General features: G+C 69.3%; 3 protein-coding genes across 3 annotated transcripts; 2 read left to right on the plus strand and 1 right to left on the minus strand.

Annotated features, from left to right (window-relative positions):
* Positions 1–1,976: 1,976 nt before the first annotated feature.
* On the plus strand, positions 1,977–6,812 carry Homer3 (homer scaffold protein 3). The gene is made up of 10 exons (XM_070008629.1): positions 1,977–2,119; positions 3,475–3,534; positions 3,610–3,766; positions 3,870–4,001; positions 4,822–4,929; positions 5,422–5,543; positions 5,738–5,894; positions 5,980–6,090; positions 6,159–6,248; positions 6,450–6,812. The coding sequence occupies exons 2-10, from the start codon at positions 3,521–3,523 to the stop codon at positions 6,639–6,641; spliced, it is 1,083 nt and encodes a 360-aa protein (XP_069864730.1). The 5' UTR covers positions 1,977–2,119; positions 3,475–3,520; the 3' UTR covers positions 6,642–6,812.
* Positions 6,708–13,379, minus strand: Ddx49 (DEAD-box helicase 49). Its single transcript, XM_070008628.1, has 13 exons — positions 13,237–13,379; positions 11,597–11,720; positions 10,620–10,705; positions 10,413–10,534; positions 9,769–9,956; positions 9,540–9,680; positions 8,966–9,041; positions 8,733–8,809; positions 8,546–8,643; positions 7,999–8,073; positions 7,197–7,285; positions 7,043–7,114; positions 6,708–6,916 (listed from the first exon to the last, which is right to left on the minus strand). Exons 1-13 carry the CDS (start codon positions 13,349–13,351, stop codon positions 6,722–6,724), a joined length of 1,458 nt encoding a protein of 485 aa, XP_069864729.1. The 5' UTR covers positions 13,352–13,379; the 3' UTR covers positions 6,708–6,721.
* A 463-nt stretch (positions 13,380–13,842) lies between these two features.
* On the plus strand, positions 13,843–19,782 carry Cope (COPI coat complex subunit epsilon). The gene is made up of 10 exons (XM_070008002.1): positions 13,843–13,996; positions 15,681–15,743; positions 16,134–16,234; positions 16,647–16,799; positions 16,947–17,000; positions 17,433–17,514; positions 18,028–18,183; positions 19,119–19,187; positions 19,494–19,568; positions 19,673–19,782. The coding sequence occupies exons 1-10, from the start codon at positions 13,871–13,873 to the stop codon at positions 19,718–19,720; spliced, it is 927 nt and encodes a 308-aa protein (XP_069864103.1). The 5' UTR covers positions 13,843–13,870; the 3' UTR covers positions 19,721–19,782.
* The last annotated feature ends 169 nt before the right edge of the window (positions 19,783–19,951 follow it).

Consider the following 19,951-nt stretch of genomic DNA (forward strand, 5'->3'; position numbering starts at 1 on the left):
CTGGCCTCCCCCCCTCCTCCCGTCCCCTCTCCCTGTCCGGGGCCCTCAGTCTGTGGGCCCCGACCCCTTGTCACTGGGGCCTGCGGGTGCCTGGCTCTTCCTGCGGTGTTGCTCCCTGGCAGGGCTGACCTGGGCAGGGCTCGGGCGGCCTGCAAGTCCACCCTGAGTCCCAAGGCCAGAGGACTACACGCTGACACCCCAACTCCCGGTCTCTGGAGTAAGCTGGAAGAGGAAGGGGGTCAGGGAGGAAGAGGAGGGCACTGGAGGTGGGATTTGTCTAGTTTTTGTCCCTGTGCTGGTCCTGAGACTTGAACTCGGGGCCTGGGTGCTGTCCCTGAGCTGGACACCTCCAGCTTTTTGGAGGTTCATTGGAGATATGAGTCTCACGGACTTTTTTTTTCTGGCTTTGAACTGCGATCCTCAGATCTCAGCCTCTGGGTAGCTAGGATTCGAGGTATGACCCACCAAGGCCTAGTTTAGAGGTGGGGTTTTGAGGGCTGCATAGGAAGGCTGGCCTGACTATGGCTAGGTGAAGGAGAAGATTGGATGTCAGATCTTCCGCCTCTCCCTCCGAGTACTGAAGTTCCAGGCCTGTACCACCACCCCGGCCACCGACAACACGTGTACAATGCACGCATTTACGAGACACCTAGAGACACAGTCTGTTTCGTGTAGGAACCAGTGGCTACTTACCATAATGAAAAGTGGCATTGTTTACACACACAGGTTATAAATAAGTAAACTGAGTCATGGTGAGCGAAAGCGAGTTCTTCCAGGGTGCACTGCTCAGGGAGACCTAAGGGTCCAGCCAAGATCGAGCTGCAGCTGGGCACCGCGTTCCTTCAGGAAGCATGGCGGAGGACGGCCAAGCCGGGTTAGAGCAGAACCGTAACCAGGTCAGGCTGTGAACACGCCAGCGGTTTGCGCTGGGGCATGCCCCGTCGGGTCCGGTGTGCTCCAGGCTGACCGGCCCCGGCCCCTCGCTGCGGGGCTCAGAGCACCCTCTGGAGCCCTCCCTGGCCTCTTCCTCCTCAGAGGCCCGCTGCCCGGGCCCGTTGCCCGGCCGCCCCGGGGATCGCCGCATGGCCCCGTTCTGCAGCCAGCTGCCGCTTGGCACACTCCAGTGCCTTCCGGAAGCCCGGCCACACTCCGTTTGAAATTTCTTTTTGTTTTGTTGGGAATCGGGAAGTCTGCACAGAGCAGACGGTGTTTCCAACGCCTTGCAAGGCTTCGGGCCCAGCTCAGACAGACCCTCTGCTGTGCACATGACTCGCACAGTCAGGGAAACTGAGGCACGGGCTCTGTGTCTCCAGCTGGGATGAAAGGTCACCCTGTGTGTGGGGGTGAGGCCGGGGCGTGCCAGATGGGGGGGTCAGCCACACCTGGTCCTGACCCTCAGGGGGGCCTGCGGGGGGCGGGGGGCAGCGAGGACAGCACCGGGGATGGGAACCCCTGCACACAGCCTCCGGGCGCCCGGCGTGCTGAGGTGGGGCAGCGCCCGGCTGTGTCCGGCCAGGGCCCGGACCCCCCTCCCCCCGGCCGCAGGCAGCCGGGCAGGGCTGACCCTGGCGGCCACAGGAAGAGTGGCGTCCAGCTCTGATCGTTCATCCGCTTCCTGCCTCCGGTCTCTGGTTCCTCCTCGGGGTCCCCCCCTTCCCCCCCTCCCCGCGCCCCAGCCCATCCCCCTCCTCCTCCCTGCCCCCTCCCTCCAGCACAGCCCCTTCCCCCTCTCCATCCGGACCCGCCCCTCATCGGGACGCCCCGCCCACAGAACAAGCCCCGCCCGTGACTTCCCTGACCACGCCCACACTCCAGTAAAACCCGCCCCGCCCCGCCCACATACACGCCACACCACGCCCATCTCCCCCGGGGCCCGCCCCTGGCGGCACTAGCCACGCCCTCTCCGGGCGCCGATCCCGCCCACCGGCTGCCGCGGGCCGGCAGGGGGCGCTCGGGCGGCCTCGGGGCCCCGGGAGGCGGGGCGGGCGGCGGCCGCGCGGGGCCCGGCCGCGATGGGACCGGAGGCGGCGCGGGCGGCGGCGGCGGCGCAGACAAAGGCGCGGGCGGGCGACGGCGGAGCGCGCAGGGCCCGGGCTGCGCCGAGTCAGCGACGCCGACGGTGAGCCCGGACCACCGGGGCGCGGGGACCCCGAGTTCCGGGCCCGCGGCCTGGGGCGGCGCCGGCTCTGAAGTTCCCGGCTCGGGGGTCGCGGGGTCCCGGGCCGGGGGCGGGGCCCCGGGGGTCGCCGGCCCGGCGTCGAGGAACGCGCCGAGGGCCCCGAAGTTCTGGGGCGGCCGAGCGGCGCGGGCCGGAAAGTTGGGGCCGGGGGGGGGGGACGGCGCGGGGGCCTCGGAGTTCCGGGGCCGGCGCGGAGCTCGGCGGGGCCGGGGCCGCGGGGCGAGGGCACCCCGAGTCTCCGCCCGGGCCGCAGGCGGGGGGCGATGCGGACTCGGGGTGGCGCTTCCGAAGTTGGGGTGCGCCCGGCGCGGCGCGGTGCCCGGGCCCGCGGGGGTCCCCGGCCGCCCTCGGGGGCCAGGCCGGGGTTCGGCCCCCCGGAGCCCCGGGCGCCGGCGCGCGTGACCGGCCGGTGAGTAACTTTCTCCGCCGCGCGCGCGAGTCCCGGCAGGCCGGGGCCGGGCCGGAAGAGCCCGGACTGGGGGACCCCGCGCCCGGCCCCACCGGCCCGCGATCCGAACCGGCTCGGGCTCCAGACCCTGTGCCCAGGACCGGATGGGGTCCCCCTCCCCAGGCTGTGATCCCCCCTTCCCAGGCCGGGGTCCCCCTCCCCAGGCTGTGATCCCCCCTCCCCAGGCCGGGGTCCCCCTCCCCAGGCTGTGATCCCCCCTCCCCAGGCCGGGGTCCCCCTCCCCAGGCTGTGTTCCCCACTCCCCAGGCCGGGGTCCCCCTTCCCAGGCTGGGGTCCCCCTCCCCAGGCCGGGGTCCCCCTCCCCAGGCCGGGGTCCCCAGGATGTAGTCTGGGAGGGGGCACACGGGGGGGGGGGGGAGGAATCAGGCCCTCAGGCCACACCCCGGGCCTGGGCTGGAGGGAGGGGTGGACGGTATGGAGCCCCTCCCATGGTGGGCCCCAAAACTGGCTGTTCTGCCGAAGCTTTTTCGGGGGGCTCTGGGAACAGTGGGGACCTTTGTCTCCCAAGAGACAGTCGTCGGTGCCAAAGCTTTAGAGAAGAGCCAGGGTCTCCAGTATGCGGGCCCCGCTGACCCCGAACCCTGGACCCAGCCATGGTTGTCTGGAACCCTCTGCCCGGCCCTGCCCTGGTTTGAGCGCAGTGATGGATGAAGGCGCGTGTGACCCAGTCTGGGGACGCAGCCTGGCGCCCCTGGGGGCCCCCAGAACCAGGACAGCCAGGGGCCTGCCCGGCTGCTTTTGGCGCCTCCTCCAGTCGGTGCACCCGGCCCGCGGCCCTGGGCAGCTGAGCCTCTGAGGCCCTCACAGACCTCTCTCTCTTCCCCAGGGGCCAAATCGGCTGCTCTGGCCGCCTGGCCACCCCAGCCTGACCAATGTCCACAGCCAGGTGAGCCCCCTGCCCCCCCCAGCCCTGGCCTGGCCACGAGAGGCCCTGCTGAGGGTCCGTCTTTCCCCCCACCAGGGAGCAGCCCATCTTCAGCACTCGGGCCCACGTGTTCCACATCGACCCCACCACCAAGCGGAACTGGGTCCCTGCCGGCAAGCACGCCCTCACCGTCTCCTATTTCTACGATGCCACCCGTAACGTGTACCGCATCATCAGCATTGGGGGCGCCAAGGTGCAGCCCGGGGTGGGGGTGGGGGCACACCCAGGGAGGGCGGTCCCCTTGGCCCCGGTCATCGGGGACTCACAGTCACCTTGACCTCCTGACCCCTGACCAGGCCATCATCAACAGTACCGTCACCCCCAACATGACCTTCACCAAAACCTCCCAGAAGTTCGGCCAGTGGGCGGACAGCCGGGCCAACACCGTCTATGGCTTGGGCTTTGCGTCTGAACAGCATCTGACCCAGGTGGGCGGGGAGGGGGGAGCACGCTGTGTGGTCCCCACCTCCATGTGTCTGTCTGCAGAGCGGGTTCGTAGTTGAAGCAGCCTCCCCACGTCCCTGCTTTGCCGCAGGTTCTTGTGTGGCTTCTTCTCCCATTGGGGGCAGATGGTGGGCACTGGCCGGCTGCCCCTGGACAGAGGCCCCTCCCCCGTGGCAGCCTTGTCTGTGCCCCCCCTTCGCTTCCTCTCTTGGGTCTTGAACTCAGGGCAGGGGCTCTGTTCCTGAGTTGTTTTTCCTCTCTCAAGGCTGGTGCTCTACCATGTGAGCCACAGCTCCACTTCTAGCTTTTTTTTCGTGGAGAGATCTCACGCACTTCCCTTCCTAGTCTGGCTTTCAATCTCGATCCTCTGCTCTCAGCCTGAGTAGTGAGGATGACAGGTGTGAGCCCCTGACACCTGTATCCCCGCCCCCCACTTTATCACTACTTTTTACTGGACCAGACTATATAGCCCGGCCGGTCGCCCTGCGCAGAGCTCACAAGCACGGGCACACCAGGCTTCGGGGCAGGACGGTGGGTGCCCGACCCCGCTCCGGCGCGCCCTTCCTCATTGTCTGCTGGCTGCCCGGAGAGGGGCTGCGGACGGGCCCCCGCCTCGGCCTTCAGGGTTCAGGCCCCCTGACCCCCCAGCTCAGAAATGACTTTTCCTTTAAACAAAGGGAAATTGTTTCAAGAAGCACAGGTTTATTCTCGCAGCGGCGAGCCGTGAGCCCCGCTCTGCCGAGCGGCCTGGTCCGGGCCGGGTGGCGCCGGGCCCCGCGGACCGACGGCCCGCTCCGCCCGCAGTTTGCAGACAAGTTCCAGGAGGTGAAGGAGGCCGCGCGGCTGGCCCGGGACAAGTCCCAGGACGGGGGCGAGCTGCCCAGCGCGGCCCTGGGGCTCGCGGCCCACCAGGTCAGCGCGTCAGCGCGGGGCGCGCCGGGGGCGGGGCGGAGGCCGGGGTGGTGCGGAGGCCGGGGCGGTGCGGAGGCCGGGGCGGCCCGGAGGCCGGGGCGGCGCGGAGGCCGGGGCGGCGCGGAGGCCGGGGCGGTGCGGAGGCCGGGGCGGTGCGGAGGCCGGGGCGGTGCGGAGGCCGGGGTGGTGCGGAGGCCGGGGTGGTGCGGAGGCCGGGGCGGTGCGGAGGCCGGGGCGGCGCGGAGGCCGGGGCGGTGCGGAGGCCGGGGCGGTGCGGAGGCCGGGGGGGAAGGCCGGGGGGGAGGCCGGGGCGGCGCGGAGGCCGGGGGGGAGGCCGGGGGGGGGGAGAGGCCGGGGCGGGCTGGGAGCGGCGCGGAGGCCGGGGGGGAGGGCCGGGGGGGAGGCCGGGGCGGCGCGGAGGCCGGGGTGGGGCGGGCCGGGAGCGGCGCGGAGGGCCCTGGCCACCGCCCACCGCGCCCCCCTCCCCCGCAGGTGCCGCCGAGCCCCCTCGTCAGCGCCAACGGCCCCGGGGAGGAGAAGCTGTTCCGCAGCCAGAGCGCCGAGGCCCCGGGCCCCACCGAGCGGGAGCGGCTGAAGAAGATGCTGTCTGAGGGGTGAGGGCGCGCGGGCCCGGCGCGGGGCCCTGGCCGACCCGGCCCCGCCCCCCACGTGCTCACGTAGACCACGCCCACAGCCTCACCCGGGCCCCGCCTCCCACGTGCCCACAGCCTCACCCCGGCCCCGCCCACCCCTGGTCCCGCCCTCCTCGCGGCCCCGCCCCGCCGACCCCCGCGTCCGGTCCCCGCAGCTCGGTGGGCGAGGTGCAGTGGGAGGCCGAGTTCTTCGCGCTGCAGGACAGCAACAATAAGCTGGCGGGCGCGCTGCGGGAGGCCAACGCCGCGGCCGCCCAGTGGAGGCAGCAGCTGGAGGCCCAGCAAGCGGAGGCCGAGCGGCTGCGGCTGCGGGTGAGGCGCCCTCCGTCCCTCGGCGCGGGGTCCGGGCCGGGGCGCCCGGGGGCGCGGGCGGAGCGCTGAGCTTGCGCGCGCGCAGGTGGCGGAGCTGGAGGCGCAGGCGGCCGCGGAGCCGCCCCCGGCCGGCGAGAAGGAGGCGCCGGGCCCGGCACGGGAGCAGCTGGAGGCGCTGGTGCAGACCAAGGACCAGGTGAGCCCCGGGCCCGGCCCCCCGCGCGCGGCCGGGGCCCGCCACCGACTCCCGCCCTCCTCTCCCAGGAGATCCAGACGCTGCGGAGCCAGGCTGCGGGGCCCCGGGAGGCGCCCGAGGCCGCGGCGGAGCGCGAGGAGGCGCAGCAGAAGGTGCAGGTGCGCCCGCGCGGGGCCCACAGGACACCCCTCAACCCGACGGCGCGGCGGAGACTTGGGGAACCGCGTGCGGGGCCGGGGAGGACGCGGGCCGCGCCAGAGCCCTGGGGCGGGACGGGGGCCCGGGAACCCGCGGGCTGTCCTCGAGCCGGGCTCCCCGGACCTCTCGGGACCCCGACTCTACCCACCCGGCCTCCGCAGGACCTGGAGACCCGCAACGCGGAGCTGGAGCACCAGCTGCGGGCGACGGAGCGCAGCCTGGAGGAGGCGCGGGCCGAGCGCGAGCGGGCGCGGGCCGAGGTGGGGCGCGCGGCGCAGCTGCTGGACGTGCGGCTGTTCGAGCTGAGCGAGCTGCGCGAGGGCCTGGCGCGCCTGGCGGAGCCCGCGCCCTGAGCCCGGAGCCGCCCCGCCCCGCCCCGCCCCGCCCCGCCGGCCCGCCCCGGAGCCGCACCGCGAAGCTTCAGACCAGACTTTTATTGAGCACCCGACTCCCCGCGCCCCGCTGGGCCCCGCGCGGTCCTCGGGGCCTGCGGGCCGGGCAGGTGGGTGGCCGCCGCCAGTGGCGCCCGCGGCCGCCGCCCCGTCCCGCCCGCCTTCTCCTTGAAGCGCCGCTTCTGCTGCTTGATCCTGGCCAGCTCCGCCTTGCGCTTGGCCTCCAGGTCGGGGTCCTGGCGGGGGGGGGGGGGGGGGGGGGGACACATGGGGGGGGGCGCTGAGCGTCGGCCCGCCCCGCCCCTCCGCCCGGGCCCCGCCCCTCCGCCCGGGCCCCGCCCCTCCGCCCGGGCCCCGCCCACCTTCCCCTCCAGGATGAGCTGCTTGCGCTTGTTGATCTCCTTCTTCTCATCGAAGTGCGCAGCCTCCAGCTTCTGGGGGCGGGGACAGACAGCGACGTCACGAGCCCCGCCCGCCGGCCCCGCCCCGCGCCCCGCCCTCGCGGGCCCCACTCACGATCTCGCACTCGCGCCGCACCACGTTGACCTGCGTGAGGATCTGCAGCACCTGCGCCTCCTCCACCGCCAGCTCCTCCAGCTGCTTCTCTGCGGGGCGGGCGGGGCGGGCGGGGCGGGCGGGGGTCAGGCCAGCGCGTGGCCGGGGCTCCGAGGGCGGGAGGATGGCGTGGACGGTGGGGCGCCATGGCGGGAAGGGGAGGGGCCCGGCCGGCTGTAGATCCCACCAGTCCCAGACTAAAGACCACGCACTGCGCATTCGGCCTCGGTCTCCTTTTATTGACTGGCGCGGCCCCCACCCAGGCATCCTCCCCTCCCCTCCCCTCCCCTCCCCTCCCTTCTGGACTCTCCTCTCCCCCCTGCTCGGGGCTCTCCCTCCTCCCCTCCCCCCTGCTCAGGGCTCTCCCTCCCTCCTCCCCTCCCCCCTGCTCAGGGCTCTCCCTCCCTCCTCTTCTCCCCCCTGCTCAGGGCTCTCCCTCCCATAGCAGAGGCTGCTGCCACAGAAACAAAGGGGGACCACTTCACGAGGTGCTTAGAATCCCAGCTTCTGGGGATGTTGAGGCAGGATGGCTGGAGTCCTGGAGAAGGGGTCTGACCCAACTCCTAATCAAGGGGGCCATGGCTCCCCAGCAGCGGCGTCCTGCCTGCCAAGCGCGGGGCCAGCCCTGTCCCCCCCTCCCGTGCCCTGCCTGAGGCGGCCTGGGGACCCCCCCCCCACACACACACACACACACACACACACACACGGGGGTGGGGAGCCCAGCCCCCCCCCCCCCCCCCCCGCCGGCCCCACCGGCACTCACGGATCTGCTCCTCGATGGCGTGTACCAGGTGGATGTCATACTGTGTGACCAGCGTGATGGCCTGGCCCTGCCGCCCTGTGGGACACGGCAGCACTGGCACGCGGCCCAACACAGGCAGGAGCGGCAGCTCTGTGTCGGGGCTCCACTCATGGGGGCTCTGAGAGGAGGGCGGCTGCCCCCAGGAAGCTGCAGGGCACGGCCGGCCTCCCCGCCTAACGCAGCTGCTCACCCTTTTCACTTAGGCTGCCAGGGACCCCGGGCTTACTCATGCCAGAGCCCAGCCCTGGGTGTTGGCTTGGCCAGCACCTCTGTACCCCAACTCCACGCCCCGTTTCTCTGATGGTGAACAGGACAGGAACAGCCCTGTTGGGTAACTAAACCCCGGACCACCAAATCCACCCCAGAGATCTCCCACTGCAGTGTACCCTCAGTTCGGGCGGCCATGCCCGAGGCCCCAGGGCTGGAGGGGTTTCACCAGCGCCGGGTCCTCCCGACAGGGGCGGTGGTCGGCGGCGTGTCCCCAGGGGCCAGGGCCACGGGCGCTCACCTGCACGGGCCGTGCGGCCCACCCGGTGGATGTAGAGCTTGGGCAGGCCTGGGGTGTTATGGTTGAGGACCACCTGCACTGTGGGGATGTCCAGGCCCCTGGGAGTAGAGATTGCTCAGGCTCCAGGCCTGCCCTGGCACCGGCTCCCCGGGCCGCCCCCTCGGGGGCCAGTGGGCTGGTTGCTCACCGGGAAGCCACGTCGGTCGCGATCAGGATCCGGTAGATGCTGGACTTGAACTTGGCCAGAGCGGCGAAGCGTTCTTTCTGTGCCAGGGGAAACACATGGCAGAGGTGAGGGCGGGGCAGGGCAGGGCAGGGCAGGGCAGGGCAGGGCAGGGCAGGGCAGGGCAGGGCAGGGCAGGCGGGGTAGGGGCAGGGCAGTGCCTGCAGGGGAGTGGGGAGGGGGAGTAGGCCGCCCACCTGCTTCATCATGGAGTGCAGGGCCACGGCTGGAAAGTTGAACTTGCGCAGCATCATGCACAGGATCTGGCAGGTCCTGGGGGGTGGAGGGGACGCTTGTGTCACTGTGGGGTTCCGGCCGCCCACACCCCACCCTGCAGGCGCTCGGTGGCCCTGCACAGCCCCGGGTGGGGGGCGCTGAGGACCCGCCAGCTAGCCAGCCGCTCCCTCCCAGGGCAGAATCAGTGGGAGGGGGAGCGTGGCGTGAGTGGAGACCAGGCCCGGCTGGGGGGGCTGGCGCCAGCGCTCAGCACAGGGGCCTGGGCTGCACCTCCAGGACCATAAGCTGCAGGGTCTGACTGCGCTGACAGCTCCCCTGCCCCCACCTGCTCTCCCGGAAGCCGGTGCCCTGCGCGGTCCTGCTGTGTGTCGGCCTCCTGTCCTGAGCTGCAGACAGCCCCAAGAGCGGACGGAAGCTCAAAGCAAACTCACATGACTGCCAGGACTTGGGCCACAGCACAGCGCCCCCCCCCATGCAGGGGCGAGGGGCTGAGGGCAGGGCTGGAGGCGGGGCCGGGGCAGAGCGCGCACGCACTTGCAGGTGTTGGTGAAGATGACGATGGCCCAGTCCTCGTGCTCATCCTGGAAGCGCTGGACCAGGTGCACCAGGTACGCGTCCTTCACCTTCTCGGGCACCAGCACGTAGCGCTGGTCCAGCTGCTCCACCGTGCGCACTCTGGGGACAGCAGGTGGCCGCGTCTCAGTGTCCCACTGGCCGCCCCAGCCTGTCTGGGGGCGCCCCCCACCCCCAGCCGGGCACACACGGGGCCTGTGCCTCCCAGAAGAAGGGCTGGTTGGTGGCCAGGCCCTGCAGCTCCTTGAGCGTGTCAGTCAGCGTGGCGCTGAAGAGCAGCGTCTGCCTGCGGGCGGGCACGGCGGCCAGGATGGCCTCCAGGTCCACCGTGAAGTCCGTGCAGCCCTGCTCCAGCAGCCGGTCGGCCTCGTCCATCACCTGGGGAGGCAGAGCTGTGGGGAGGTGCCCCCCGCCCACAGCCCCCCCCACGCCCACCCCAGCAAGCCTCTCCCTTTGCTTTTTTTGAACTGGAAATAGTCCTGGGGTCTGAACGGAGGGCCCTGAACTTGCCAGGCAGACGCTCCAACTCCTGTGCCCACACACTGGCCCTTCAGTGATCGCCCAACCCTGTCTACTAAGCAGCTGGGATTACAGACGGGCTCGCTGCCTGCCTGCCTTGGATGGAACCAGAAGGGCATGCATGCCAGGCTGAGTCACCACAAAGTGCCCCCCCCCCCACTAGACGTCCCTTCTCCTTTGCCCCTGGGCACAGTCACTTTTCCAGAACTTTCCTGGAGACAGCTGGGATGCAGGCTTCCAAGTGGGAGGTGGCACCCAGGCTCCTGAAACCCCTCCCTCCTTAGCCCCCCCCACCCAGGGGCAAGGCTGGCTTACCAGGAAGCGGATCTTCTTCATGCTGAAGGTGTTGGAGCTGCGCAGGTGGTCGGCCAGGCGCCCTGGCGTGGCAATGACCACGTGTGGCTTGCGGGAGAGCTCCAGTGCCTGGGTCACCATGTCTGGGGTGAGGGTAGAGGTGAGGCTGGACGGGAAGCCGCGGCGCGGGGTTTCCACACCCGGAGCTTCCTGGCCTCTGGGCCTTACCCATGCCACCGACGATGATGCAGTCCTTCAGGCCCAGCGGCTTCCCCAGCACCCGGAACTGCTCTGCAATCTGATAGGCCAGCTCCCTGCGGGCGGCGGGCAGACAGGCAGTGACAAGGGTGCAGCTTGGGGCCTCCCACTCCACCCCTGCCCCAGCCTCCTGCCCCATTTGCCTGTTGAGTGCTAGAGTCTGCTCCGGACTGTCCACACTTCACACCCATTCCATCCACACCCTAAACTTGCACCTTCTTTTGAATCCCTCACACTAGAGGGTCAGCCACAAAAGCCAGAGACCCAACCTTCCATATCCCCTCTTCCTGGGCTGGGCAGTCTGAAAGCCATACTCTGCACTGCTCTGTCTTTGTCATGACTCCTAGCCTTCCCTGCCTTGTTCACATACCCTCAGAGTCAGTTCAAACCTCTCCCTGGCATTGGAGGCTTGGCAGATCGCCTTTTCTGCCCCTTCCTCCCTCACCCCTCTGCATGCAGGTCCTTTTGCTTAAAATACTTTCTTTGGCTGGGCACCCGTGCTTCATGCCTGTAATCCTAATTACTCAGAGGAGACTGAGATCTGAAGATAGCAGCTCAAAGCCAGCCCTAGCAGGAAAGTCCGAGAGACTCTTATCCCTGATTAACTAGCAAAAAGCACCAAGTAGAGGTGCGGCTCAAATGACAAAGGCAGGCTTGGAGAGGAAAGAGCCAGTCAAGAGCTCAAGGCCCTGCGTTCAAGCCCGGTACCAGTACATACACAAAACAGACAGAACTTTACTTCTCAGCTGCCAGGCAGCTTGCAGATCCCACCTGGCAATTGCCTGGCCCCAGCCAAGCCCTGTGCCGAGAACTTTTCCCACTCACCATCTGGTTCAATCATGCGGTGTGACTCCCCCTATTCTGCTTGTGGGGGAGACACAGCTCAGAGAGTGAAAGGCACGTGAAGCTAAGTCGCGCCCCCGGGGGGGGGGTGGTGAGGGGCTCACCTAGTGGGCGTCAGGACAAGGCAGAAGATGCCGTAGGGATCCTCGGACAGCTTCTGTAGGATAGGCAGCACAAACGCAGCGGTCTTGCCGCTGCCAGTCTTGGCACAGCCCAGGCAGTCTCGACCTGGACAGAGGGCGAGGCAACGAGGTCACCCTGCACCCGGAATCCACGCTCCTCGAGATGACACTCACTCACTCCTCAGGTTTTCTGAACCTCCAATAATAGGCGACTTGGCGCTCTGCACCCTGCTGCCTCTTGCAAACCTCAAACCCTAGCGAGGGAGAAGTTGTCATCTCCAGTAAAGGGGGGGGGGACTGAGTCTCAGAGGCCAACACGGGGGCACAGTTTGCTCGGAAGCCCCATGTGTTCCTAAGTACCGTGCCATTTTGACTGTCCCTGAGGACCTGAGCTTGGGGAACCCTGAACCCTAACGCCCAGTTCACATACTACACCCCCTGGGCTCTTGAGGAAGCCTCATTAGTGGCCATACTGGGTGGAGAGAAAGGCACATACACAGAATCCTAGAGTCCTGGCCTCACCATTATTAGTGTTGGCAGCCTCAGTTTCCCCTTGTAAAGGCCAGCTGGGCCCACTTTCAGTTTCTCCTGACATCATTTATCAACCTCTCCCGGTGCTTGGAGACAAGGAATGTTCCAGAGATGGCACCACCCGGGACCCCAGCTCTGTTGCCAGCCCCCCGCCCCCCCCAGGCCCCGGCCCTGTCCCCGGCCCCGGCTCTGTCCCCGGCCCCGGCTCTGTCCCCGGCCCCGGCTCTGTCCCCGGCCCCGGCCCTGTCCCCGGCCCCAGCTCTGTCCCCGGCCCCGTCCCCGGCCCCGGCTCTGTCCCCGGCCCCGGCTCTGTCCCCGGCCCCGGCTCTGGCCCCGGCTCTGTCCCCGGCCCCGGCTCTGTCCCCGGCTCTGTCCCCGGCTCTGTCCCCGGCCCCGGCTCTGTCCCCGGCCCCGGCTCTGTCCCCGGCCCCGGCCCTGTCCCCGGCCCCGGCTCTGTCCCCGGCCCCGTCCCCGGCCCCGGCTCTGTCCCCGGCCCCGGCTCTGGCCCCGGCTCTGTCCCCGGCCCCGGCTCTGTCCCCGGCCCCGGCTCTGTCCCCGGCTCTGTCCCCGGCCCCGGCTCTGTCCCCGGCCCCGTCCCCGGCCCCGGCTCTGTCCCCGGCCCCGGCCCCGGCCCCGGCTCTGTCCCCGGCCCCGGCTCTGGCCCCGGCTCTGTCCCCGGCCCCGGCTCTGTCCCCGGCCCCGTCCCCGGCCCCGGCTCTGTCCCCGGCCCCGGCTCTGGCCCCGGCTCTGTCCCCGGCCCCGGCTCTGTCCCCGGCCCCGTCCCCGGCCCCGGCTCTGTCCCCGGCCCCGGCTCTGTCCCCGGCTCTGTCCCCGGCCCCGGCTCTGTCCCCGGCTCTGTCCCCGGCCCCGGCTCTGTCCCCGGCCCCGGCTCTGTCCCCGGCTCTGTCCCCGGCCCCGGCCCTGTCCCCGGCCCCGGCCCTGTCCCCGGCCCCGGCTCTGTCCCCGGCTCTGTCCCCGGCCCCGGCTCTGTCCCCGGCCCCGGCTCTGTCCCCGGCCCCGGCTCTGTCCCCGGCCCCGGCTCTGTCCCCGGCCCCGGCTGGGCGCGTCTTGCTGCGCGGGGTCTCACGCACCCTCCAGGATGGCGGGGATGCAGCCGAGCTGCACCGGCGTGGGCTGCTTCAACCCCAGCTGCCGGCATTGCTCCACCAGCCACGCCGACAGCCCGAGCTCCGCGAAGCCGGCCATCGCCCCCAGCAGCGAGGAAACCTGGAAAAAGGCACTTCCGGCGCGTGGCTGTGACGTCGAGCAGAGGCCTTCGCTGCTTATTGGGCCGCTTTCCCGTCTTGGTCCTACCTTCTCCAACTCTTTTAGCCAATCGCAGCCCCGAGCGCCTCCTGACGTGTTTTCCCCACCCTACCCACTCCCTCGTGCTCGCGGGACCGAACAAACTACAATTCCCAGCATGCTTTGAGAGACTTTCTTTAAAGAAGCATCCTTAAGTAGCTGTACAAAGGAGCTACCATTCAGCAGAGCAGTTTGTGGATACAGTTTGCGCATTTGACCGCCGTCACCCCTTTCATCGTCCTCCCTCCCCCATCCCTCCCAGTCCCGGAGAACCGCTGTTGCATGCCCCGCCTACTTTATCCCGTTTGAGTTCCCATTGGCTCATTCGAGTAAACTACATTTCCCATGGTGCTCGGGGGCGGGTCCTGCTTCCGCCTTACGTGTCACTCCGGAAGAGGAGAGAGTCAAACGCTGAGCGCCATGGCTCCTCCGGCTCCGGGCCCGGCCTCGGGCGGCTCCGGGGAAGTGGACGAGCTCTTCGACGTGAAGAACGCCTTCTACATCGGCAGCTACCAGCAGTGCATCAACGAGGCGCAGCGGGTGAAGGTGGGGCGCGGGGCGCTTCCTGGGCCTCCTCTTCCCGGGGACCTGCCTGGCCTTCTCCGCCCTGCCTCTGGGGGCCCTGCCTGGCCTTCTCCGCCCTGCCCCTGGGGGCCCTGCCTGGGCCTCCTCTTCCCGGGGTCCTGCCTGGCCTTCACCCTGCCCCTGGGGGCCCTGCCTGGGCCTCCTCTTCCCGGGGTCCTGCCTGGCCTTCTCTACCCTGCCCCTGGGGGTCCTGCCTGGGCCCGGACCAGCGAATCCCGGCTGTACTTTGGGTCCTTGTTCACCCTGGACGCCCCAATGTACCCCGGAAGACGAAAGGGAGGCATTGGCGCCCCTGTACTTAACTTTCTCTTTCTGTCGATCCTGGGGTTTGAACTCCAGGCCTGGGCGCTGACCCTGAGCTTTAAAAACAAAACAAAACACCTCAAGGCCGGCGCTCTACCACTTGAGCCATAGCTCTCCACTACCGGCTTTGGCAGTTCAGTTGGAGATAAGTGTCTCATGGACTTTCCAGCCTGAGCCGGCTTTGAACCCTGATCCTCAGGTCTCAGCCTCCTGAGAAGCTACAGATTACAGTCTCCAGAACCACTGGTGTGGGCCAGCCTGGGCTGTTCCTCCCCGCCTGTGCTTTTTTGTAGCTGGGATGGCCTGCACACACCATCACGCGCACATCTTTATCTGTGGAGATGGGAGTCTCACCAACTTTGTGCCAGGGCTGGCTTGGAGCCATAATCCTTCTGATCTCTGCCTCCTGTGTAGTTAGGATGACAGGCACGAGCCACCATACCTGGCTTGTTTTTTCAGTTATGGTTTGGGGATCCCCTAGGTTGTCATTCTTGCTGGTGTCCCCTTTGAAGGTCATTTACTTAGAAGAGACCATGTCTTAAGCTGCAGCTGCCAGGCCCTGAGCAGAAGCGGCGGCTGCCAGGCTTTCCCCGCACGCATTCACTGTATGGTCCCAGTGGGGTAGGGGATGTCAGAGGCCCAGCGGTCTTGGGGCCTTTGGGACGAACAAGCTGCTCACTCTTGGCCTTCCCTGGTCTGGCAGTTTCCAGGCTGTTGGTATGGCAACGTGGAGGTGGGGCCTCCTCAGTCCTGTCGAGGCTGCACAGAGGCCTGTGGCCCTGAACCCCATCCCCGGATCCCCAGATCCCACCCTGCGGGTGCTGGAGGCAGAGCCCCAGGAGCAGAGCAGCCTGGTCAGGCTCCCAGAGGGAATGCGTGCTGTGCCGGGCAGCGGGGCAGCCAGGGGCTGTCATGAAAGCCAAGTACTGGTGGCTCCCGCCTGTCATCCCAGCTACTCAGGAGGCTGAGGTCTGAGGACCACGGTTCAAAGCCAGCCTGGGCAGGAAAGACTGTGAGACTTATCTCCAACAAACTACCAGAAAAACAGAAGTGGTGCTGTGGCTCAAGTGGTAGAGCGCTCGCTTTGAGTACAAAGAGGCTCAGGGGCAGCGCCCAGGCCATGAGTTCAAGCCCTAGGACTGGCAAAAACAAAACAAAACCTAACGCTAAAAATGAATGCTAGGTGCAGTGGCACCCCGTGATCCTCTAGTGACAGTCCCGCTAGTGCTCTGAGCGGCTGCTGGGGTCCTCCAGGACTGAACGTCCTCGGGCTGTCCCTCCGGGCGGTCAGGGTGGCCGTTCTGGAGTTCCCACTTGTGCTGACCCTCCTGTGTTCCCGTAGCTGTCAAGCCCTGAGAAGGAGGTGGAGAGGGACGTCTTCCTGTACAGAGCGTACCTTGCCCAGGTGAGTGTGGGCGCAGAGGTGTGGTGAGCCCTGGGCAGGGGCCAGACTCCAGGGATGGCTGCGTGGGGACAGGAAGGGAGCAGGATGGGCCGTGGGAAGCGACCAAGTTGGGATCTGGCCTACACGATCGCCAGCCCCTAGGACTGGTGTGGCTAGCACCCGTGGCCACAGGCCGCCAAAGCCCTGGCCGGCCAGCCGCAGGGCCACGCTGGGATCCCAGCCGACAGCTGGGGAGTGGCACTGACCTGCGGCGGTGCCCGGCGGGACCATGGGCGGCGCAGCCATGACGCCCTGTCACCCAGGCCAGCCCTGAAGCGGGAGGCAGGGTGGCGCGAGGGCCGGGCGGGCAGCAGGCTGAGGACGCTGACTGGCACCTGTCCGTTCCCACAGCGGAAGTACGGCGTGGTCCTGGACGAGATCCAGCCCTCCTCGGCGCCCGAGCTGCAGGCCGTGCGCACCTTTGCTGAGTACCTGGCCAGCGAGAGCCGCCGGTGAGGCCGATCCTGAGCCAGGGCTCCCCACCCCGCCCCGCCGGGCCTCCTTTTCCCTTCTGAGCAGTAGAGGCTGGTGATAGGCACTGCCTCCCTCCCTGTGGGCCCTGCTCGGGGTGACATGCCCCCCTGGGCATCGCCCCGGAGCTGTGTGTGGCCCCCCGTGGCCCTGCCCTCCTGTGCCCAGCCTGGGCTTCGTGCGACCCTCGGCTGTGGGACCTGGAAGCCCTGAGTCACTGTAGCTTTGTGATCACACCCCATCCTGCCCATGGGTATCCCCTCTTCCCCCCCTTGAGTCCCGGCGCCCTCTGGGGCATGCAGGGACCCTGCTCTGTCTGCCATGATGAGATCTTTCCGTCCCGGGGAAGGCTGCCTCCATCCTGCCTCCGCCCTGAACGGCCCTGTCCCACAGGGACACCATCGTGGCCGATCTGGACCGGGAGATGAGCAGAAGCGTGGACGTGAGCAACACCACTTTCCTGCTCATGGCGGCCGCCATCTACTTCCACGACCAGAACCCGGACGCTGCGCTGCGCGCCCTGCACCAGGGCGACAGCCTGGAGTGGTGAGCGCTGGCCCTAGGGCTCCCAGGGCCTGCGCGTGGCATCCTGGGCTGCTTGCCAGAGCGGGGGAGGGGGTTGGAACATTCTGGAAGGCGGCCCCTCCTTGCCAAGGGTCCAGGTGAGGGCTTATGGCACCGCTCTGTCCGCAGCATGGCCATGACGGTGCAGATCCTCCTAAAGCTCGACCGCTTGGACCTTGCCCGGTGAGTTGCCAGACCCACCAGCATCGGGGCCTGTGCCTCAGTTTCCCCCATGGTGATGCGGGTGGCACGGGGAACCCGAGCCCCTAAAGGCTGGACATGTGGACTGGGGCCACGCTGGGCGTGGGCTGGGCGGCCTACAGCTCGTGCTGGGGCGCCCCGCGGTGACGCTCGTCAGAAGCTCCTGACCCCAAGGTCTGTGGAGCCTGGAAGCCGCCGCCTGCAGCTCCCACAGCACCGCAGAAGAGCTCAGCTGTGTTGCTCCCCACTGCCGCGCCCCGGCTCTCCCGAGTCCCTGGCCGCGGAGCTCTGGCCCCTCAGGCTGGTTCGGCACCAAGGCCCCCCAGGAACCAGGGGCCCCGGAGTGGGCCGGTCCCAGCCTGCAGCCACGGCCGCCACCACCCTGGCACTCAGCACCCTCCCTGTCGCCCACAGGAAGGAGCTGAAGAAAATGCAGGACCAGGACGAAGACGCCACCCTGACCCAGCTGGCCACCGCCTGGGTCAACCTAGCTGTGGTGAGGACGTGGGGCGGCGCCCAGCCGGGCCTGGTGTCCATGGCCGCCCGCGTGGGCACGCCTCCTCCGCATCCCCCATCCCCACCCCTCTCATCTTCGCCTCCCAGGGACCCTGCCGGGCCAGGCAGCGCCTCTCCCCAGGGTGTGGGGCTCCCCTGCTCCGCGGGGCCCAGCCGCCCCCCAGCATGGCACTCGGCGCCCCCTTCACCGACTTGGCTGCCATCCCCAGCTGCTCTTTGTCCCCGCTTTTCAGATGTGCCATGGGTGTGGGGGGAGGGCAGCCCTGGGCTGGCCTCGGCCTCCTGGGTTCGGGCCTCCCAGCACCGGCCTCCCGATGGCTGAGCGCTCCCTCCCTGCCCAGCCCTGCCCTGGTGCCCCGTGTCACCCGCCTGCCCCAGGGCCTCCCCGAGGGCGTGGCCCCGGCGGGGGGGGGGGGCTGACGGTGCTGATGCCATGCCTCCCCGAGGGCGTGGCCCCGGCGCCAGTGGCTGACGGTGCTGGTGCCACCCACAGGGAGGTGACAAGCTGCAGGACGCGTACTACATCTTCCAGGAGCTGGCAGACAGGTGCGCGCCCACCCTGCTGCTGCTCACCGGGCAGGCGGCCGGCCACATGGCGCAGGGCCACTGGGAGGCCGCCGAGGCTGTCCTGCAGGAGGCGCTGGACAAGGTGGGCGCCGCGGGGGGAGGGGGAGGTGCAGGGGGGGCGCTGCGGGGGAGGGGGAGGCGCTGGACAAGGTGGGCGCCGCAGGGGGAGGGGGAGGTGCAGGGGGGGCGCTGCGGGGGAGGGGGAGGTGCGGGGGGAGGGAGGGGGCGCTGGACAAGGTGGGCGCCGTGGGGGAGGGGGAGGTGCAGGGGGAGCGCTGTGGGGGGGAGGGGGAGGTATGAGGGAGGGAGGGGGCGCTGCGGGGGGAGGGGAGGCGCTGGACAAGGTGGGCGCCGTGGGGGAGGGGGAGGTGCAGGGGGTCGCTGCGGGGGGGAGGGGGAGGTGCGGGGGCCCAGGGACCCAGCTCTGGCTGGTGCCCGCTTGGCGGTCCCCTCCCGGGGGCATCCGTGGCCCAGCAGGCGGTGGCCCTGTGGCCCTGTGGCTCTGTCCCTGCACCCGCACCTGCACTTGTCGGCCGGCCCAGGCCTGCCCCGGGGAGCCGCGGGCTGTCAGCTGTCCCCTGACAGCCGCTCTGCCACCTGAGCCTCATCCCCAAGCTGCCCTGACTGTCCCAAGGCAGGCCTGGGCTTGTCACTGGAGGGGGTGTGTGCACCCGCGCCCGGCCGTTGGCGGGGGTGGGTCTGTCCTGTGAGCCCCTGGTTTGCCCACACGAGCCTCAGAAGGCATGAAGGCTGGGCGCCATGCTCAGCCTGTCATCCCAGCCCCTGAGGGGGCTGACGGCGCAGGATCACGGTCTGAAGCCCACCGTGAGCCGCCAGTGAACCACCCAAACACTGGAAACGGAGTGGTAGAGCGCTGTCCTTGACAAGATGGGCCCAGAGGCAGCCCAAGCCTGGGTTTGAGCCCCAGGACTGGCACACAAGGAGGGGGGAATGGTCCAGGCGGCGTGGAGCAGGAGCCCGCGCGGCCGCGCTGACACAGCCCGCCCGCCCGTGCAGGACAGCAGCCACCCCGAGACCCTGGTGAACCTCGTGGTCCTGTCGCAGCACCTGGGCAAGGCCCCAGAGGTGAGGCCCGCGCGGGGGAGGGGAGGGCTGAGTCCCGGGTCCCCCCTTGCTATCTGGGGGGCCTCCACCCCGCCCTGCAGGCAGGGGAGTGGCAGGAGAGCCCCCTTCCCAGGGACTTGAACTTGGGCCCCACCCAGGCTTCCCAGGTGCAGCCCTGCCCCGAAGTCCCCACGGGGTCACTGTGTGGGCCCCGGTGCCCCTCCCCCTCCTGGGTGCCAGCAGGGGGGAGGGGCACTGAGGAGACAGGGCTTCACCTGGCCAGGGGCCTGGGGGGTGGTCTCTGAGTCTGGCTGCCCTCGCCCCCAGGTGACAAACCGCTACCTGTCCCAGCTGAAGGACGGGCACCGGCGGCACCCCTTCATCAGGGAGTACCAGGTGAAGGTGCGTCACCCTCGGCCCCGCGCCCTGCCCCCCTCCATCTCCCCCTGCCCCCGTGGGGCCCCCCTCCCACTCACCACCCCTCCCTGTCCCCCCTTGTGCTGCAGGAGAAGGAGTTTGACCGGCTGGCGCTGCAGTACACCCCTAGTTCCTGAGCACCTGCCCCGCACCCACCCCCCACGCCACCAATAAATGTCTGGGCTCTGCCGTGTCCCCACCCCGGCTGTGCGTGGTCTCTGGTGACCGGTGGGGGAGGGGCCGCTGCCCGGGCTCTGCCCACCTGGTGCCTCGTGCTCGGTGGGGGCCAAGGCTGGAACCAGGCCGCCCTCTGCCCCTCACGTCGAGGGCTGTGGCCGTCCGTGCCCACCCCTCACCCTGCTCACCCT

Source organism: Dipodomys merriami, unplaced genomic scaffold (genome assembly GCF_024711535.1).
Source record: "Dipodomys merriami isolate MVZ:Mamm:240054 unplaced genomic scaffold, mDipMer1.0.p SCAF_70, whole genome shotgun sequence".
NCBI classification, from domain to species: domain Eukaryota; kingdom Metazoa; phylum Chordata; class Mammalia; order Rodentia; family Heteromyidae; genus Dipodomys; species Dipodomys merriami.

Excerpts from the sequence above, each read along its gene's own strand:
- Homer3 (XM_070008629.1), top strand. Across the intron at positions 4,002-4,821 it reads CTGAACAGCATCTGACCCAG|TTTGCAGACAAGTTCCAGGA; the intron begins GTGGGCGGGGAG and ends CTCCGCCCGCAG. Across the intron at positions 6,091-6,158 it reads TGGTGCAGACCAAGGACCAG|GAGATCCAGACGCTGCGGAG; the intron begins GTGAGCCCCGGG and ends CTCCTCTCCCAG.
- Ddx49 (XM_070008628.1), bottom strand. The coding sequence starts at position 13,351 with ATGGCCGGCTTCGCGGAGCTCGGGCTGTCGGCGTGGCTGGTGGAGCAA. Across the intron at positions 9,681-9,768 it reads TTCTGGGAGGCACAGGCCCC|AGTGCGCACGGTGGAGCAGC; the intron begins GTGTGTGCCCGG and ends TGCTGTCCCCAG. Across the intron at positions 9,042-9,539 it reads ATCTTCACCAACACCTGCAA|GACCTGCCAGATCCTGTGCA; the intron begins GTGCGTGCGCGC and ends TCCACCCCCCAG.
- Cope (XM_070008002.1), top strand. The coding sequence starts at position 13,871 with ATGGCTCCTCCGGCTCCGGGCCCGGCCTCGGGCGGCTCCGGGGAAGTG. Across the intron at positions 17,001-17,432 it reads GACCGCTTGGACCTTGCCCG|GAAGGAGCTGAAGAAAATGC; the intron begins GTGAGTTGCCAG and ends TGTCGCCCACAG. Across the intron at positions 18,184-19,118 it reads TGCAGGAGGCGCTGGACAAG|GACAGCAGCCACCCCGAGAC; the intron begins GTGGGCGCCGCG and ends CCGCCCGTGCAG.